The 20,777-nt window shown below is 35.4% G+C and overlaps 1 protein-coding gene across 2 annotated transcripts in view; it reads left to right on the plus strand.

The window, feature by feature from the left end:
• Positions 1 to 20,777, plus strand: part of AFG2A (AFG2 AAA ATPase homolog A) — a 339,619-nt gene that overhangs the window by 257,758 nt on the left and 61,084 nt on the right. For both annotated transcript variants that reach the window (XM_059923550.1, XM_059923551.1), the window contains exon 15: positions 20,036 to 20,200. In XM_059923550.1, coding sequence (XP_059779533.1) covers positions 20,036 to 20,200 — 165 coding nt within the window. The remainder of the gene's footprint in view (positions 1 to 20,035; positions 20,201 to 20,777) is intronic.

Here is a 20,777-nt window from a genome sequence, read left to right on the forward strand (position 1 = left end):
TACCTATTAAACATGCAGAGTCTAATCTCTCCCCCCCAGACCTAATGTATCAGAATAGAGTATAAATAGGGCACGAACTCTCTTAGATTAACAAATAAGTCAGATGATTCCTCTGCATGCTGAGGTTCGAGAAATGAGAAACCACCTGAGCAGTGGTTTAACTGTGACTGCACATTGGAATTACTTACAGAGCTTTGGAAAAATAATTTGCCCTGACCTGGACTGATAGAGTAAAAATCTCTGGAGGAAGGAGTGCAAGGAAACCTGCTCTTTAAGAAGTTTACCAGGTGATTATAATGCACAACGAGGATTAAGAACCACTTTCTAAAGGATTTGGAAACTTTTTCTGTAAAGGACCAGATAGTAAATATTTTAGGTTTTGCAGACTATATATTATTGGTTGCAGCTACTCAGCTTTGCTGTCCTAGAATGAAAGCAGCCATAGGTAGTACTTAAATGACTGAACATGGCTGTGTTCCAGTGCAACTTTGTTTATAAAAACAGGTGGTGGGACAGATTTGGCACATGTGCTATGATTTGCCAAACTCCACAGAGGTACATGGTTCTTCACCTGCCTCATTGAGCCACTGTTGGACTGTGTTCTCAGGTACTTTGGGTTATTTGACATGAAGGTTGAAACTACTGTATTAAAATTCAGTTAGTAAGTAATAGAGCCAGAATTTTAAACTCTGTGAAGGAAGGAGGGAAGGGAGGGAGGGAGGGAGGAAGGAAGCAAGGAAGGAAGGAAGGAGAGAGAGAGGGAGGGAGGGAGGAGGGAACCTTGTAGAATATATTATCAAAGATAATATCAAAACAAAAAGGCATCAGGTACTAGGAAGAAGAAAGGTACACTGAACAGCCAAAGCAGATAAAGCAGATACAGTACTGACGGTCACAGAGCTCAGAAGTGGGCTAGGATCAACCTGAGAGTTTAAAAAAAAAAAAGGCAAAGAAAAGGATAAAACAGTCCTGCACTCTCAAGTGGTGGGATTGATAAGAAATAGCTTCATAGATGTTTGTATTTTGTACCTTAAAAAATTTGGGTGTTGGCAGGAGTGGAAAAGAGAAACAGTCGTTCTCTTTGGGGTGAGAGGCAGAGTAACATTGCTGTTCAGCTCAGCGACTGTAGAACAATCATGAACCTTGCAAATGCAAGCAGGGAGGCCATGTGTAGAGCTCTGTAGTGCTGCTCTGCAGTACCCATCAATCCTGTGGTGCCCATTCCGGTCACACTGTATAAATCTGTCATGCTGCATCTCTATCCTTGACAGCTACCTTTAGCACAGAACAGTGCATGAGAGGGGGAAAACTTTGAGTCAACAAGAAAAAGTTCATTTACATTTACCATATAATCTGTTGTACATAGTATATATCAGATTTCTATTTTAACTTTTTAAAAAGGTTTATATGTAATGGTTAAATACCCCAGCTATCCAGAAAATTAATATTCTCAGCAATTTGTTTGTACCACCTGATATTTCTTGTATGCATGCTTCTGCATCTGGTAGGTATCTGTAGGTGGATCACCTTACATTTTGACAAACTGATTTTTTTTTAATTTGGAAAAATACATGTCCCTTGAATACCTTCCAGTCCAGTGAGGGCATTAGAACATGTAAACAAATACTGTAGTATAATGTATACAACAGACATGTAAACAATGTTCAGAAGTAATATAGAGAAGAAAATGACTATTCCTTTGTGTATGCAGAACTGATTTGAGGAAAGAACCAGAATTTTCATGGAGTACATGGCATAGAGATGGGTAGGACTTTCAGAAAGATCAGCATGTACAGAGGTGTGAAGGATGTGCTATTTTCAGGGAACTACAAGGAGTTCAGTATTGGTAGAAAACAAAGGGCAGAGAGGGGTCAAATGATGGGAGCTGATTGTGGGAAAATAAGCAGGGGACAGATCATTTCTCCCCTGACCATCACCTCTCACTCTTCTCCCCATTAACAACCTGTGGGTATATTTATATTTAAATATTATAAAAATTGATGTTTACATGTAAGGAAGTTTCCACCCCTTTTCAACCTTATGGAGAACTTTTAAAAGAGTGAATTTTATAGAGATATTGGAAAGATTAATTGCACTATTTTCAGTTTTCCTCTATAGTGTATCAAAAAGCAGATTCACTTTTTACAAGAGGAAGAATTAGGATTAGTTCTACATAAATACTGTTTTAGCTTTGTAAAAGGACTCTTTAATAGAAGTGGGTGAAGAATATATCATTCTAGTAAAAGAACTTAAGTGTGTGTGTGTTTGTGTGTGTGTTGAATTATTTTTGTTCTGTTTTCTTCCCTCTTTTGTGCTCCTCCTCAAGTACTGCCATTTACTATGGTACATTCTTCCTAAACACCTGCTGTCAAATGCATCAAGTCTTTTCTTGCACGGTGCTACGGGTTTCTACAGAACTGAGCAAGCCCAACATTCGACAGATAGCCTACGGACTGATTGATTTATTTGTTTTAATACAAACGCATGCTCAGATGTTGTCATACAGAAATCCTTTTTAGAAGAATTATTTTTCAAAGAACAAAGAACGTTGTAACCCTAGCACCTAACCCTGTGCCTGGCACATAGTAGATACTCACAAATGTTTGTGGAATTGAACTGTTCTGTGAAGTCTCAAACTGAATAGTAAAAACTCCCTCAACTCTACGAATAACTGAATATTTTAAATAGCTACAATATGAATTGAAATGTTTAAAAAGCATTTCCAGCAGTTGAAAAATGAAGTTGTGTCATATTGTAAGATCCAGATTTTAATTTGGCAAGTATTGTTCTCTTTGCAGAATACAAAACAAATCTATATAAAAGAAATCCTGCTTTATCTTTATCTTTCTTTGCAAAATGGGAAGGCATTGTCAAAAGGGGGAAATGTCTAATAATAAGTTGAAAACTTTGGGCAGTTCTACTTCAAAAATATCTCTTAAATTGTGCTTTTCAGGTTCACTGCCTCTGTTATTATTATGTTCTAATTTAAGACCTCAAGATTGTATTCTCTTCCTAACTGGAAGCTGAACTTCATTCCTGTGCTTCCTCCACACTGCAGCCAGAATTATTTATTTCCTTAAACAGAAAATTGAGCCTGTCTTTCTTCACCTGATTACAAACCTTTCACAGTTTCCTATGGACCATGATGAGATAAAGACCAAAGTCCTTGGCATTACCCACCATATGTAATAGTATCATACCTGTAGAGGGTATTTGTTTGCTTGTTTGTTTGTTTGTTTGTTTTACTTCATCTACCTTCATAGTCCCATGTTTCCAAGAAGCCTCCACCAGTGCTTCCCAAACTTTTCCATGATATGTCACACATGGTAATAATAACCAGACAAAATTGCTGTCTGACTGCCTAGGGCCTCTGGCTTCTCTGGGCTCCTGGCCTTCCTGAGAGCTGAAGGAAACAATACCCTTAGCACACCTGTAATCCATTCCTGGTGCAACTATTGGAAAGGTGCAACAGAAAACCTTTTGCCTTCCCAGAAATGGTTTGTACATTGCTGCACCCTTAATTCTTTGGACGTAGTATTTACTCTGCCTTTCTCACCTTCTCAACCTGGTAAATATCCCCTACTTGCCATTTAAGGCCCATCTCATTTAGATCAGGGTAATGTTTCTAGATTTTTTAAGGCAGTTTGAAATTTCTCACTTCCAAAGTCTTATCTCAAATCAATTAATCTTGACTCTTGGAACTTCTCACTTTCCATTATCTGAATCAGTTGTAATAAGTATAACTTCACTAATAATGATTTTATGTTTTAAAAATACAAATAAAATTTTTATTTCCTTGGATTTTTTTGGAACGATTCTTTCCCGCATAGATTATATTCTCCATGGTTTCAAATATACCCATCTCAAAAGGGTTACTTATTTAAAGGATGATGTGTGTAGTACAACTATATATCATTACTACTTAGTTATACTACAAAATTAAAAGATCTCAGATTATTTCTTATGAAAAGGTTTACTAAGCTAAAAGCTATAAGAAAGGAATTATGAAGATTGGTTAGAACCTATTGCTTGTTTTAAGTGTAGTTGATCTCTAACACATTCCTGTCAACTCTTTCTGCCTTTCTAAAATGTTTTGTATATGCATTAGGTAAATATTGCTGGTTTTATCTCATCAAATGAGTGGCTTTTAGTATCACAGCATCCATCAAGTTGCAATTTTATTCTCAACTCATCCTTAAATTATTAAGTTAGCACTTATTAAATATTTTGTCATCTTTTCTACTACTGTCTTAGCCCACTGATTAAGACTTACTGTATTTAATTCTTTGTATGTTGACTTTTCTCCACTTTTAAAGTGTAAGTTCTTAAAGATTAGTTCCGAGTTATATGCTTGTTTGTATTGCTCATAGTTTGTATTGCTCATAGTGCACAAAAAAGTAACTCAAGTTGGTGTTTTAAAGTTACTTTTAAAATATCACATGGGTAGTTAAAATTTTGTTATTCAGATTTTGTAAAATCTGTTTCTCTTTTCTGATTTCTATTCAGCAGGTATTTCCCCCAACTTAAGTACAATTTATATACTTTCTCATTGCCCTAAAAGCTTAATTACCAAATAATATAAGGCAGAGTGTTCCTTGCAGGGGCTTGCATGGTTTTTGATAAATATTGCTTATTTTATTGGTCTCTAAAGCTATTCTTCCTTCAGTCTAATTATACTTTTAAAGATTATTAAATTTCATAGAAGATATTAAGAAATTGTATTCCTGAAACATTAAGAATTTCAAGACTTAAAAAGATAGTAGCTAAAGTGAAATAAGCCAGACAGAGAAAAACAAATACCCTGTGGTATCATTTATATGTGGAATCTTAAAAAGAAAAGCCGATTTCCTAGAAAGAGAATAGAATGGTAGTGGCCAGGGGCAATGGAGGTGGGGGTATGAGGACATGTTGGTCAGAGGGTACAGACTTTCAATTATAAGAAAGTTTTGAGGATTTAATGGACAGCATGGTGACTGTAGTTAATAATATGGTATTATACACTTGAAATTTGCTGAGAGTAGACCTTAACTGTTCTCACCACACACACACACACAAAGAGTTAACTAAATGTGAGGTGATGGATATGAACTTGATAATAATTTCACAATGTAAATGTATATCAAATCATCACATTGTACACTTTAAATATATACAAGTATATTTGTTAATTTTCCTCAGTAAAACTGGAAATAAATAAATTTAAAGATAACAGCAAAATTCAAAGATATAAAACATTTGTGTACCAGCAAATTGGACAACGTAGAAGAAATGGACAAGTTTCTAGAAACATACAGGCTGCCAAAACTGAGTCAAGAAGAAACAGATAATTTGAACAGACCAATCACTAGAAGTGAGATAGAATCTATAATAAAAAAAACAAAACAAGACAAAACAAAACTCCCTGCAAACTAAAGTCAAGGACTGGACAACTTCACTGGGAATTCTACCAAATACCAAACACACGAAGAATTTATACTTATCCTTCTCAAACTATTCCAAAAATTGAAGAGGAGGGAACACTCCCAAATTCATTCTGTGAAGCCACCATCACCCTGATACCAAAACCAGACAAAGACACTAAAAAAAGGAAAATAACAGGCCAGTATCTTTGATGACTATAGATTCAAAAATCCTCAACAAAATATTTGCAAACAGAATCCAACAATACATAAAAAGGATCATACACCATGATCAAGTTGGTTTCAGTCCAGGGTCACAGGGATGATTCAACATACAGAAATCAGTTAATGTGATACACCACATTAACAAAAGGAAAGACAAAAACCACATGACCATCTCAATAGACACAGAAAAAGCATTTAACAAAATTCAACATCCATTCATAATAAAAACTCTTACCAAAGTGGGTATAGAGGGAACATATCTCAACATAATAAAAGCCATTTTTGACAAACCCACAGTCAACATAATACTCAAAGGTGAAGAGCTGAAAGCCTTCCTGCTAAATTCAGGAACTAGACAAGGATGCCCACTCTCCACTTCTATTCAGCATAGTACTGGAAGCCCTAGCCACAGCAGTCTGACAAGAAAGAAGAAATAAAAGGTATCCAAATTGGAAGGGAAGAGGTAACACTCTCACTATTTGCAGATGATGTGATACTCTATGTAAAGAACCCTAAAGTCTCCACACAAAAACTATTAGAACTGATAAACAAATTCAGCAAGGTAGCAGGATACAAGATTAACATACAGAAATCTCTTGCATTTCTTTACACTAACAATGAAATATCAGAAAGAGAAAGTAAAAAAAAAAAAAAAAATCCCATTTAAAATCACGTCAAAAATAAAATAAAATAAAATACTTGGTAATAAACTTAACCAAGGAGGTGAAAGACCTATGTGCTGAAAACTATAAAACATTGATAAAGGGAGTTGAAGATGATTCAGAGAAATGAAAGCTATCCCATGCTCTTGGATTGGAAGGATTAATATTGTTAAAATGGCCATATTACCCAAAGCAATCTACAGATTTAATGTGATCCCTATCAAAATAGGGACATTTTTCACAGAACTGTAACAAATAACCCTAAAATTTACATGGAACCACAAAAGACCCAGAATTAATTGCCAAGGCAATCCTGGGGACATAACCCTTCCAGACTTCAGACTATACTACAAAGCTACAGTAATCAAAACAGCGTGATACTGGCACAAAAGTAGACATATGGATCAATGGAACAGAATAGAGAGCCCAGAAATAAACCCACACACCCACAGTCACTTCATCTATGATAAGGAGGCAAGAATGTACAGTGGAGAAAAGACAGTCTCTTCAATAAGTGGTTCTGGGAAAGCTGGACAGCTACATGTAAATCAATGAAATTTTAACCCTCCCTCACACCATATACAAAATAAACTCAAAATGGTTTAAAGACCTAAATACAAGACATGACATGTAAAATTCCTAGAAAAGAACATAGGCAAAACATTCTCTGAGATAAATCGTAGCAATATTTTCTTAGGTCATTCTCCCAAGGCAAAAGAAATAAAAGCAAAAATAAACAAATGGGACCTAATCAAACTTAAAAACTTTTGCACAGCAAAGGAAACCCTCAACAAAATTGAAAGACAACCTATGAACTGGGAGAAAATATTTTCAAATGATGCGACTGACAGGGGCTTAATATCTAAAATGTAAAAACAGCTTACACAGCTCAATATCAAAAACAACCCAGTCAGAAAATGGGCAGAAGACCTGAATAGACATTTTTCCAAAGAAGACGTACAGATGGCCAACAGGCACATAAAGAGATGCTCAGCATGGCTAATTATTAGAGAAATGCAAATCAGAAAACACAAAAAACATTTCCAGGACTTCCCTGGTGGCGCAGTGGTTAAGAATCCACCTGCCAATGCAGGGGACATGGGTTCGAGCCCTGGTCCGGGAAGATCCCACATGCCGAGGAGCAACTAAGCCCGTGCGCCACAACTACTGAAGCCTGCGCACCTAGAGCCCGTGCTCCGCAACAAGAGAAGCTACTGCAATGAGAAGCCCGCTCACCGTGACTAGAGAAAGCCCGTGTGCTGCAACGAAGACCCAACGCAGCCAAAAATAAACAAATAAAATAAATAAATTTATAAAAAATAAACACACACACACACACACACACACACACACAGAGCTAGGATCCCACATTTAAAAAAACATTTCCAGAAGTCAGCTATGTTCATCTCTAGGCTGAGTAATGTGTATCAGCAACATGAAAAGATTTAATAAATACAGGCATGTTCTAGGGCCTCCTCTCTTAATGATTCCTTTATCAGATTTCTATTGAAGAGAGCAAGCCTACTTCTATAACTTCTCCCTTCTCTATTACGAGAGGGCTATGAATTGAGCATTTCAGAGACTATGATAAGGAGCAGGGAGAGGAAGAGGCAAGTAGAGACTTGTTAAATAGTAATCATGTTTAAACATTGAAATATAAATATAAATATAAATCAAGAATCTGTATTTTAACCTGACTTGTCTACCATTATTCTAACCTTGTGGTTTTAGAACATTTATCCGTTCATTCATTCAAAGAACATTAATGTCTACCATGTGCCAGGTATTAGGATCCAAAGATAACGAGCATTCCCTATATTCAAGGAGCACAGTCAAATACTGGGATAATTATACAGGAACAGTAACAGTGATAATAGCATCTAAATTGAAACATGCATGCCATGTGCCAAGCACTGTGCTGAGCCCTTTATATAGATTATGTCATTTAATTCATAGGGTCATCCTCTGAGTAACTAGTACTGTTAAGGATTTTAAGGTACCAAGAGGTTTAAATTATTTATCTAAACACACAGCTAATACATGATGGAGCTAGAATTTTAACCCAGTTAGGCTGATCCTTTTGCCCTCACTTTTTTTTTTTGGCATTTATAAAATTTATTTTGGTAAAATATTAATAACATAAAATTTACCAATTTAGTCATTTTAAAGCACACAGTTAGGTGGCATAAAATATATTCACATTGCTCTACAACTACTGCCACCATCCATCTGTAGATATTTTTCATCTGCAGATCTTTTTCCATTTCCCCCAAATAAACCTCCATACACATTAAACAATAATTTTCCATTCCCCCACTTGGTTTGCTTCCACCTTTTGTGTATTGTGAATAATGATACTATGAACATGGGTGTACAAATATCTATTAGAGTCCCTGTTTTTAATTATTTTGGGTATATACTCCAAAGTGGAATTGCTGAGTCAAAAGGTAAAAGTCAATTTAAAATTTTTTTCACGACCACCACATTGTTTCCGTAATGGCTGCCCATTTTACAATACATTCCAACCAACAGTGCACAAGGATTTTCTGTATATCCTAACACTTGTGATTTCCTGTGGTTTTGTTTTAATGATAATGGATGTACATGGTATCTCATTGTGGTTCTGATTTGAAACTCCTTAGTGATTAGTAATGTTGAGAATATTTTCGTGCGATTATTAGCCACCTGTATACATCTTTGGAAAATTCATGTCTTTTGCGCATTTAAAAAATCTGATTGTTTCATTGTTGAGATGTAGGAGTCATTTATATATTTGGATATTAACCCCTTATCAGATATATGATTCGATAGTGTCTTTGGTGCACCTTAAAAAAATATTTATGTATTTCAACTTATCTGTTTTTCTTTTGTTGCCTGTACATTTGGTGTCATAACAAATAAATTATTTCTAAATCCAAGGTCATGAAGGCTTTCCTATATTTTTTAACAGTTTAACTGTTTTAGCTCTTATGATTAGGTCTTTGATCCAACTTAATCATTTTTTTAATAAAATGTAAGGTAAGGATCCACCTTCATTATTTTCCATGTGGATATCCAGTTTCCTCAATAAGATTTGTTGAAAAGACAGTCCTTTCTTCAATGACTGGTCTTTGTATCCCTTTCAAAAATCATATGACCACATTAGTGAGGGTTTTATAAGGGGCTCTCCATTCTGTTCCATAGGTTTATGTAACTCTCCTTGGATAAGTAACACAGTGTTTTGATTGATGTAGGTTTTTAGGAAGTTTTGAAATTTGGATGTGTGAGTCCTCCAACTGTGTTCTTCTATAACAAGATTGTTTTGGCCATTCGAGGTCCCTTGAAATTCCTTATGAACTTTAGTCTTCTAACTCTACAAAAAATGCTATTCTCACATTTGAATCTGTGGATTGATTTGTATAGTTTTGACATCTTAACAAAATTAAATCTTCCAATCTTTGAAAATAGATGTCCTTCCATTTGTGTCGTCTTTAAATTTTTCAATTTTGCCCTCACTTTTAACCTGTATGCCAAATTACAAGTTATGTAGTACTCAGAAGAGTCATAGAAGGTTGTATAAAAGAGAAGACTTTTAAGCTGAAACTTGAACAAGAGGCGGAGCTTACCTGGTAGGCTATGAGATAAAAGCATTCAGAGCAGAGAGAGAATTATGTGTGAGAGCAAGGATGCAGAAAGCAGCGTGGAGTTTGGCTAACTGTGAGTGCTTAGAGTTCTTGGAGCCACAGGGTGAAAAACGAAAAGTGCCTGCAGTTAAGTTGGGATAGTTACACCAAAATTATAGAAGCTTGAAATATTATGCTTGAATTTGACTTTTTCCCTTGAGGTGCCCTTAAATGGTTAAAAAATAGGACGTTACAGTATTTGCAGTTACAGTGATCAGTTTAGCAGTGATGTAGATAGAGAGGGAGAAGAAGGAAAGAGTAAGACTGCAGGCAGGAAAAACAACTAGCAAGGTAGTTATGGTATTCTAGACAAGAGATTATGTTAGCATGACTTCATTGAGTAAACATGTATTGAGTGCCTTGAATGTGCCATTGCTGAGTTTACAGTGTTGAATAAAAAAATATGATACCTGCCATTACATACTGCCTGCAATCTATTGGGAAAGACAGACAGGAAACAAACAAATATATAATAAAGAAGATGAAATAGAAGTAACAGTTTCAAGAGAGATTTAAGAGGTAGCATTAACCACACCTATTAATCAGTTGAATTTAGAGTGAGAGAGAGATGCCTAAAGTCCAGGGTTTCTTTGAAATAAATCAGAGCTGTTACCAAGGATCCACCTCTCCCCCTAGTTTCTGGAACTGTTTTCTCCATGAATCATGATATATTGATATGTTTTCATTAGAGTAAAATGTAAAGGCTCAGTGCTGCTTTTCTTTATAAAAGAAAGACATTCCCTACACTCACATACACACCCTTGTTGATCATTTTATTTATTTCTTTTAAAGGGGGTAGGCAAATTATGTTTTTTGAACACCAGCCTGTGCCAGACACAGTGCTAGATGATCTACATACATCATTTCCCGTAATCCTTCTAAAACCCTTGTTGATCATTTTAAATGAATGAGAGCCAACGGAACCTGATTTTTCAAAGTGTCTGTTTTAATGCTTTGGTATGAACAAGTATTTCTCTGCTAATTAGATTAGGACATTGATAGAATATAAAATTACAAGTGTTGAACTTCAGAATTTATAAAAAAAGAAAAGGTACCCCTTTACCTGTGGTATAGGATTGGATCAGTAAGAATACATAACATGAAATATCTGAAATGCTTTTGAGTTCATTTTGTAAAGGTCAGAAGAAGAAAAGGTAGTAGAATTAGTTTAATTAAGTAGTGTAACTACTAAAACTGTAGTAACACATTTTCAGTAAAGATCATATAATGTAATCAGGCATTGCCTTGAGTAAGATAATATATGGAATTGGGTCTAGAAGGCCCATTTAAAAGGTCACCTAATACAGTAATTCTTACTGTGAGGTGCACAAGCAGATTTCACTTGAACTCAATGGAATTATTTGCAGAATTGTGTGGGGATGTTTTCTCATCTTGTATGTTTTGAGGGAAATTCTTGTCAGAAGTATATAGGCCTCTCTGATTAAAGAACCACCATCACTTTCACACATGAGGAAACTGAGGCTGTGAGGGGTATAGAGACTTCCCCACGGTCTTGAATAAGTCCTCTTGAAAAGGCAGTTTGCCCGACAGTTTTTAAAATAGAGTTAATGTAAGGCTGCAGTGTCTGTGACCTTGCAGCCAGAAGCGTTCAGAGTATTAGGAAGCCCGGGCTTGTTTCTTCATTAGAATTGTCATATGGTGATTTTAAAATATCAGAACATGCCATCATTCAGAATACATTCTTTCACCCTAATATTGCAGAACAGTATCTTTAAAGAAATTCTAGGAAGGGTGTTAACTCATTCAGGATTTTACAGGAAGGAAAGCTCTTTCCTACCTTTTTTTAAGCTAACTTTCACTGACAAGATCAAGCCAGAAAAAACCTAGCTGGCTGTTGGCCCAGACAAAGTTATAATCATTGAAGTGTCCTCAACCTGCATTGCCCAGGGACAGCTACAACTTGGGGGGTGGGGGGGGGGGGCACAGATGCATGCTGAGTGTTGTTCCAGTGCCTTAGATGATGCGTGTGCTCTGTATCCTTTGCTGTGTTGTTCTTGCAGCTATTAGAAAGGAAATTTTAAAATAGCCTAGAATGACTAGTTTTCCCAGAAAGGTGAAAAGGATAACCTCAACTTTAAAAAACTAATCAAGCCATTCGCAGCTGTATCCCCAGCAGCTAAAACAGAGCCTGGCACAGAGTAGCTGTGTAATAATTTTTTTGATGAAAGAAATATTTAAATTTATTGTGTTACCTGTGTCATATTTCAGAACAAGAATTTTTTTTTTTCTTTGTCCATTGATACTGAGTATCATATTGTACTGGCAGGATAGTAAAGTAAAAAAGGTATGATTCAATATTCAGAGACCTCCTGATTTCAGTTCAATTTCTGTCATTTATTGCATGATCTTGGGCCTCATTTTCTTTTTCTTAACGGGGGTATAACAATATCTAATTCACAGAATTTAGAGTCATATTAAATGAAATACACTATGTGAAAATTGCTTTATAAATTCTTAAGAGCTATATAAATATTAATGTTATTCATCTTAAATAATATTTTTAATAATTTGAAAAAATATGTTTACTGGTATCATCCTAATTTCCTAAATCCTGTATTTATTTGTTTTAGGTAGGGAAGAAGCGATCCCCATGATTGAAATACAGCTTTTTGTTTTGTTTTGTTTTGTTTTTTTAATTTAATTTATTTATTTATTTAGTTTTGGCTGTGTTGAGTCTTCGTTTCTGTGCAAGGGCTTTCTCTAGCTGCGGCAAGCGGGGGCCACTCTTCATCGCAGTGCGCGGGCCTCGCACTATCGCGGCCTGTCTTGTTGCGGAGCACAGGCTCCAGACGCGCAGGCTCAGCAGTTGTGGCTCACGGGCCTAATTGCTCTGCGGCACGTGGGATCCTCCCAGACCAGGGCTCGAACCCATGTCCCCTGCATTGGCAGGCAGATTCTCAACCACTGCGCCACCAGGGAAGCCCTGAAATACAGTTTTGAATTCTATGATAAAGTACATTTCAAGGAAGATGATCATGCATCATTTCTACCTAATGAACTAATGTTAGGTGTGGGGAATAGTCTGAAAATAATTAAAGCATTCATTTTTAAACAAAGGCACTGTATTTACTATGCATTTGTTAATTGACTTTTTGCTGGCTAATTTGTACATGACTTAAGAATTAATAGATATTTGATAAATGCTCAACATGTTCTAGGTATTGTGATATGTGCAAAAAGTATACAGCAGCGTTTTTCAAAGTGGAAATGTAATATTAGCTTTTGAGATGTTCTGTGATTAGAATTTGGGATAGAATTTCTATCTGCTACTGCAGCTCTCTCTTGGAGATTTTTCATACCCGTTAGTATCGGCTCCAAAAATTCCTGCATATAGAAACCTGTTTAATTTTGTTTCTACCCAGTGTTTCCCTAACTTATTTTAACAAGAAAATCCTTTTTTTCATTATATCTGCTAACATTTACACAAGCATTTTATGAAACACCTGTATAAGATATATGGTATGGACTCCATGAGTTTTAACGTTCTGTTTGGAACTCTAAACATAAATATAAGGTAATTAAAAAAAAAAAAGAAAAGAGGGAGAGAGAGTCCAAGAAAATAATCTTTTCAAAAGAGAAGATCTGAAAACATCTCTAATGCCCTTAAGTTTACTGATGTATAATACTGAGAACCTAACAAATGCAAGTTTAATCAACTTTATTTAGTTATAATTTACATACAATAAACTGCATCAACTTAAAGTGGACAATTCAGCTAATTTACATATATACTATACGTAAACCTGTGAAGCCACCTCTGCAATCCAGATGTAATAGAACATTTCAGTCAACCTAAAAGGTTCCTTTTGCTCCTTGGCAATCCATCTTTCCCTCTACCCCAGGCTCCAAACAACCACTTGTCTGCTTTTTATATAGATTAAATTGAATTTTTAAGTATCTTATGTAAATGGAATTTATAGAATGTATTTTTCAATGTCTGGTTTCTTTAACTTAGCACAATGATTTTGAGACTCGTGCATGTTATTGTGTGTATCAGTAGTTTTTCTTTTTTATTGCCGAGTGGTATTCTATTATATATAAATACATATTTTGTTCATCCATTCATGAATTGGTAGACATTTAGATTATTTACAACTTGGGGCTATTGTGAATAAAGCTGCTATGAACATCTGTGTACAGATCTGCATGGCTATACGTTTTTGTTCCTCTCAGATAAATACCTAGGAGTAGAGTAGCTAGGTTGTTATGGTGGAGAACTTTCTAAGAAACTGCCAGTTTTCCAAAGTAGTTGTACTGTTTTAATGTTCCCATTAAGAGTGTAAAAGTTCTAGTTTCTCCATATCCTTATTCAGTCTTTGGTGTTGTCAGTGTCTTTAGTTTTAGTCATTCTTATGAGAAGGTAATGATATCTCATTGTGGCTTAAATTTGCATTGATCTGATGACCAATGATTCTGAGCAGCTTTTTACTCAACACTTACTTGCCAACCCTATAGCTTCTTGTATCTGAATCTGTTCAGATTTTTTGCCCACTTTCTACTGGGTTATTTATTTTCTTATCACTGAATTTTAAGGGTTCTTTTTATATTTGTATACAAGTTTTTTGTCAGATATAACTATTGTGAATGTTTTATCCCAGTCTGTGGCTTGCCTTTTTATCTTCTTAAAGGTATCTTTAGAAGAGAAGAAGGGTTTATTTTTATAAAGACCAGTTTATCAATTTTTTTCTTTTATACTTCTAGAATTTTGTAGTTTTAGCTCTTACACTGAGATTTATGATCCATCTCAAGTTAATTTTTAATTTTTATTTATTTATTTATTTATTTATTATTTATGGCTGTGTTGGGTCTTCGTTTCTGTGCGAGGGCTTTCTCTAGTTGCGGCAAGCGGGGGCCACTCTTCATCGCGGTGCGCGGACCTCTCATTATCGCGGCCTCCCTTGTTGTGGAGCACAGGCTCCAGACGCGCATGCTCAGCAATTGTGGCTCACGGGCCCAGTCGCTCCGCGGCACGTGGGATCCTCCCAGACCAGGGCTCGAACCCGTGTCCCCTGCACTAGCAGGCAGACTCTCAACCACTGCGCCACCAGGGAAGCCCTCAAGTTAATTTTTGAGTATAGGGTGAGGTAGGGGTCAATGTTCATTTTAAAAATATGAGTATCTAGTTGTTGAGCATCATTTCTTAAAATACTTTCCTTTCCTCATTGAATGCATTAATAATAAAAATCAATATGGATTCTGTTCTATTAATCTTTCTATTCTGTTCCTTATTCTGTTCTATTAATCTTTTATTTCTGTCTTCTAGACCTTATCACACTATCTTGTTTCTCTATTAGCATTGTAAGTTTTGAAGTCAGTTAAGTCCTTCAACTTTGTTCTTTTTTTAGGTTGCTTTCACTATTCTCAGTCATTAGCATTTCCATATAAATTTTATAATCAGTTTGTCACTTTTTAAAAAAGTCTTTGTGTAATTTTGATTGGAATTGCATTGAGTCTATAGATAAATTTGGAAAGAAAGAATATCTTCATAATTCTGAGTCTTCCAATGAACATGGTATATCTCTCTGTTTAAATAGGTCTTGTTTAATTTCTCTCAACAGTGCTCTGTAGTTTTCAATGAAGAATTCTTTTGTTAATTTTATTCCTGTCTTTTATATTTTTTATATATTTCCATGAAGTGGACTTTTTAAACTTCATTTTCTAGTTAGTTTGCTGCTTAATACATTTTTTCTAATATTAAACTTGTATCCTGTAATCTTGCTGTTAGTTGTTTTGTAGATTCCTTAGGAGTTTTATATAAACTCTCATGTTATCTGCAAATGAGGATAGTTTTACTTTTTACTCTTCCAAGTTCTATACTTTCTTCCCCCCATACACTCCCTACTCTGGTTTTACCTTATCGCAAAGGCTAGTATCTCTATTATAATGTTTGGTGAAAGTGGTGAGCTTTTTACCTTGTTCTTGATCTTAGGTAGAAAAAGTTGACTATTTTGACAATTAGGATGTTACCTGTAGGTTTTTTTATTTTATTTTATTTTTATTTTATTTATTTATTTATTTTTGCCTGTATTGGGTCTTCGTTGCTGTGCGCAGGCTTTATCTAGTTGCGGCGAGCAGGGCTACTCTTCATTGCGGTGTGCGGGCTTCTCACTGCGGTGGCTTCTCTTGTTGTGGAGCACAGGCTCTAGGCACACGGACTTCAGTAGTTGCAGCACGCAGGCTCAGTAGTTGTGGCTCACGGGCTTAGTTGTTCTGCGGCATGTGGGATCTTCCCAGACCAGGGATCGAACCCATGTCCCCTGCATTGGCAGGTGGATTCTCAACCACTGTGCCACCAGGGAAGCCCTACCTGTAGGTTTTTGTAATACCATTTATTATATTGAAGAAGTTCCCTTCTATTCCTAGTTTGCTGAGAGTTTTCTTATCATGAGTAGATCTTAAACTTTGTCATTTGTTTTTTCTGCACATATTAAATGATCATATTGTTTTTCTCCTTTATTCTGTTCACTGTGGTGAATTATATTCATTGGATTTTGAGTGTTAAACTAACCTTGCATTCCGGTGATAATTCTTACTTGGTTATGATGATTTATCCATTTTATATATTGTTAGATTCTATTTGCCAATGTTTTTAAAGGATTTTTAGGGCTATATTTATGAAGGTGTCATTAATCTATAATTTTCAATTTTTGTAACATCTTTGTCAGGTTTTGGAGTAAGTATTAATGCTGGCTTTATAAAACAAGTTGGGACGTGTTCCCTTCTCTGTATTCTAAAATGATTGTATAATTTTGATGTTATTTCTTCTTTGGTAGAATTCAGAAGGGAAATCATCTGGGCTTGGATTTTTCTTAACACATTTTTGACCAGAGACATATTAACAGCCACAGGAGTTAGTTTCTGCAAAAATCCCCCGGTCAGTAATGTGTTAGTGGAAAGGTTGGTTACGGTGGATTCAATTTTTTGATGAGTTCAGTTCCATTTTTAAAAATAAATGTAGGGCTATTCTGATTTTCTGTTTCATTTTGTGTCCATTTTGTACCTGAATTTTTCAAGAAATTTGTTTCTTTTTATCATCATAAAGTTGTTTATAATATTTTATTATTATCCATTTACTATCTTTAGGATCTGTAGTGATAACGCTTCTTTCATTTCTGATGTTGATGATTTGTTCTCTCTATCCTTGTTCAGTCTAGCTAGAATTTAATCAATTTTTTAAATCTTTGTAGACAACTACTCTTGCCTTTGATTTTCTCTCTTGTTTGTTTCCCATTTCATTGATTTCTGCTCTCATGTTCATTATTTCCTTCCTGTACTTACTCTTGAAACTTAGGTCATTGCTTTTAGACTTCTCTCCTACTATAAGCATTTAAAGTTATAAAATTGCCTCTAAGCGCTGCTTTAACTGTATTCCACAAATCTTCATATGTTAGATTTTCATTATCATTCAACTTGAAACATTTTCTCATTTCCTTTGTGATATCTTCTTTGACCAATGGTTTATTTAGAAGTATGTTGTTTAATTTCCATTGTGTTTGGGGTTTTCCTCTATGTCCTATTTTTATTCATGTCTAACTTACTCTTCTCATAGTCAGAGTTCTACTCTGTATGATTTCAGTCCTTTTGAATTTGTTGAGTTTTGTGTTATGGCTTATCGTATGGGCTGTTTTGATGAATATACCAAGTGTACTTGAAAGGAATATGTGTTCTGCAGTTGTTGGGCATAGAGGCCTATAAATAAATATCAATTAGGTCAAGATGATTGATGGTCTTGTTAGATCCTCTCTGTCTTACTGATTTGTTTTCTAGTTCTATCAATGCTAAGAGAGGAGTGTTAAAATCTCCTATTATGATTGTGGAATTACATATATTTATCTTTTTAAACCTGTCAATTTTTGCTTTATATATGTTGAGGCTCCATTATTAGGAACAAACGTATTAAGAAATATGAAGGTTCTGAGACTTCACCCTATTTGAAAGCTAACAAGTTAGTCTGCCACAATTTCATAGAATCTGGCAAAAGACTTGAGACTCCTGAGTCAGAGACAGAGGACAGTTTATTACTCACAGAATATCATCATTTTTTGCACCAGTTCCCTAAGAACTAAGTCCCACAGAGCAACCATATGAGGTTTCAATGTTTGTATTTTCTGTAGTGTTTAATGTATGGTCCCAGCTACATTTTCAGGATTTGGGGGTTTGTTGTTGTTGTTGTTGTTTTAGTTTTTATAATTAAAAGAAGTTCATGTCTAAGTTCTTATCTTCCTTACTTTCTGTATTCTATCACACCTTCTTTCTGGATACTTCATATTCATAAGTACACATATAGAAATGTGCTGTTTTTCACTCTTTATAAGTGAGTATCTCCTAAATATTCAAGGATTGCTATTTCTGATTATGCCAGCAAGAAGAGTAATTTTTTTGGAGATGGAAGGAGTCTACATTTTTGGAGTATATCATTTCTAATCCTTTTTATTTCTTCCTGAAGATTCAATTTTCCATCTCATGTCATTTCCCTTCAACCTAAAGAACTTCCTTTAGCGTTTTCTGTAATGCAGATCTACTGGAAACAGATTTCCTTGGTTTTCTTTTATCTAAAAATGACTTTATTTTTCCTTCGTTATTGAAGAGTACTTTCACTGGGAATAGAATTCTGGCATGACATTTTTATTCTTTCAACACGTTAAAGATGTTGTTCTACTGGTTTCTGCCCTCCATTGTTTTAATTGAGAGTCATTGGTGATTCAGTCATTGTTCCCTGTATTCACTCTGGCAGCATTTAAGATTTTATCTTTGGTTTTCAGCAGTTTGACTATAATGTGTTCATGTATGGTTTTCTTTGTATTTATTTTGTTTGAAATTCACTGAGCTTCTTGATTTTGTGAATTTATGGTTGTTTACCAATTTGGGGGAATTTTCAGCTTTTTCTTCAAATATTTTTTTCTACCCCATCTTCTCTTTTCTTTCCTTACTGGACTTTTATTAGACCTTTTTTTGTCCCACAAGAATGATCTTTGCTTGTAAACCTTACCATTTCACCTTCCTACTTAAAACCTTCTAGTGGCTTCTCATTGCAAATAGAATGCAGTCCAGACTCTTCACCATGTTGTTTAAGACCTCATAATCTGCCTGTGACGATCTCTCTAACCTCATTTCCTACATCTTTTCACTTTATTCACTGTTTCTACCACAGTGGGTTTTTTCTGTCTCTGGAACATGCCAGTCATCTGTGCCTTTGTACTTGAGGTTTCTTTTACCTTGAATGCTCTTTCCCAGATCTTTGTATGGTTGTCTCCTTTGGATATCTGCATAAGTTACCTCCTCAAAGAGGCTTTCTCTGACTACCCCAACTAAAAGCTGTCCCATCCCCTCAAAGCACACACACACGCACACTTTTGACCCATATCTCTCTTAATAGCTTTATGGAGATATAATTTACATACCATAAAATTCATCCACTTAAAATATAGAATTCAAAGGTTATTAGTATATTCACAGACGTGTAACTCTCACTATACTCAATTTTACACTTATCTATCTTATTCATGCTGTTTCCTAGTACCAAGAACAAACTCTGGTATATAGTACAGCTCAATAGTTTTTTCTGAATAGATGACTTCATTAGCTCTAAGATAGTTCAGGCATTCGCCTTCAATAAAATATTAGGGAAGTTCATTTGACTGCTGTCAGCTCTAGAAGTATTCTTTGATCTGAGCTATGTTATTTTGTGGGCTCTCTGAAAACAGCTTAACCCATATTTGAAGAGTTATTTCAGGAAGTTACCAAAAAAAGCCTTTTGATATGATGAATGCAAGTCATATACACATTTCCTTAAAAGACAGTAGTCGTCTTTTACTGACCTGACAGTTGCTGAGGAGCAAAAAGCCTTTCAGAAATCCTGCTTTTCTATTTTCAAAAGTACTCTGACATTGTTTATTTGTTTGAATCTTTGAAATAGATTTTAGAATCTCTAGTACTTGTTTTATTTACTAATTATGATAATAGTGAGATATTCATGAGATTCTGGGCATCCTCTTGCCTTGGGTTCCTTCATATGGAATATCAATTCTGAGCTTGGTTAATCTTTGTTGCCCCTTCTTCTTTATAGGCCTTGATGCGGCCTGGAAGAATTGATAGAATCATCTACGTGCCTTTACCAGATGCAGCAACAAGAAGGGAAATATTTAACTTGCGGTTTCAGTCTATGCCAGTCAGTAATGATGTTGATCTGAATGAACTCATCCTCCAAACAGATACATATTCAGGAGCAGAGGTAAGATAGTTCCCCTTAAAATACGTTGGTGGGAAGAAAGCAGTGGCTTGGGGTCATTAGCAAAGAAAAGATTGCTTGATGCCAGCTGTTTTAAATAACTGTGTATTAAGTAATCTTAAAACAGGAAATACACTACATTGACAGGTAGTCACTAAATTAAATTGCATTTTACCTGGCCTCTATTATATTTCAATTGTTTTTACCTAGCTTATCTTATTTCTCAAAATGTAGTCTTCAGAGAAGCAGCATAATATAGTGGAGAGAACACTGGACTAGAAGTAGAAGAGTCTTCTTTTGGGGCTTTTTGTTTTTGTTTTTTGTTTGTTTATTTTAACATCTTTATTGGAATATAATTGCTTTACAATGGTGTGCTAGTTTCTGCTTTATAACAAAGTGAATCAGTTATACATATACATATGTTCCCATATCTCTTCCCTCTTGCATCTCCCTCCCTCCCACCCTCCCTATCCCACCCCTCTAGGTGGTCACAAAGCACCGAGCTGATCTCCCTGTGCTATGCGGCTGCTTCCCACTAGCTATCTATTTTACGTTCGGTAGTGTATATATGTCCATGCCA

The sequence above is a fragment of the Balaenoptera ricei genome, chromosome 5 (genome assembly GCF_028023285.1).
Source record: "Balaenoptera ricei isolate mBalRic1 chromosome 5, mBalRic1.hap2, whole genome shotgun sequence".
NCBI lineage: Eukaryota > Metazoa > Chordata > Mammalia > Artiodactyla > Balaenopteridae > Balaenoptera > Balaenoptera ricei.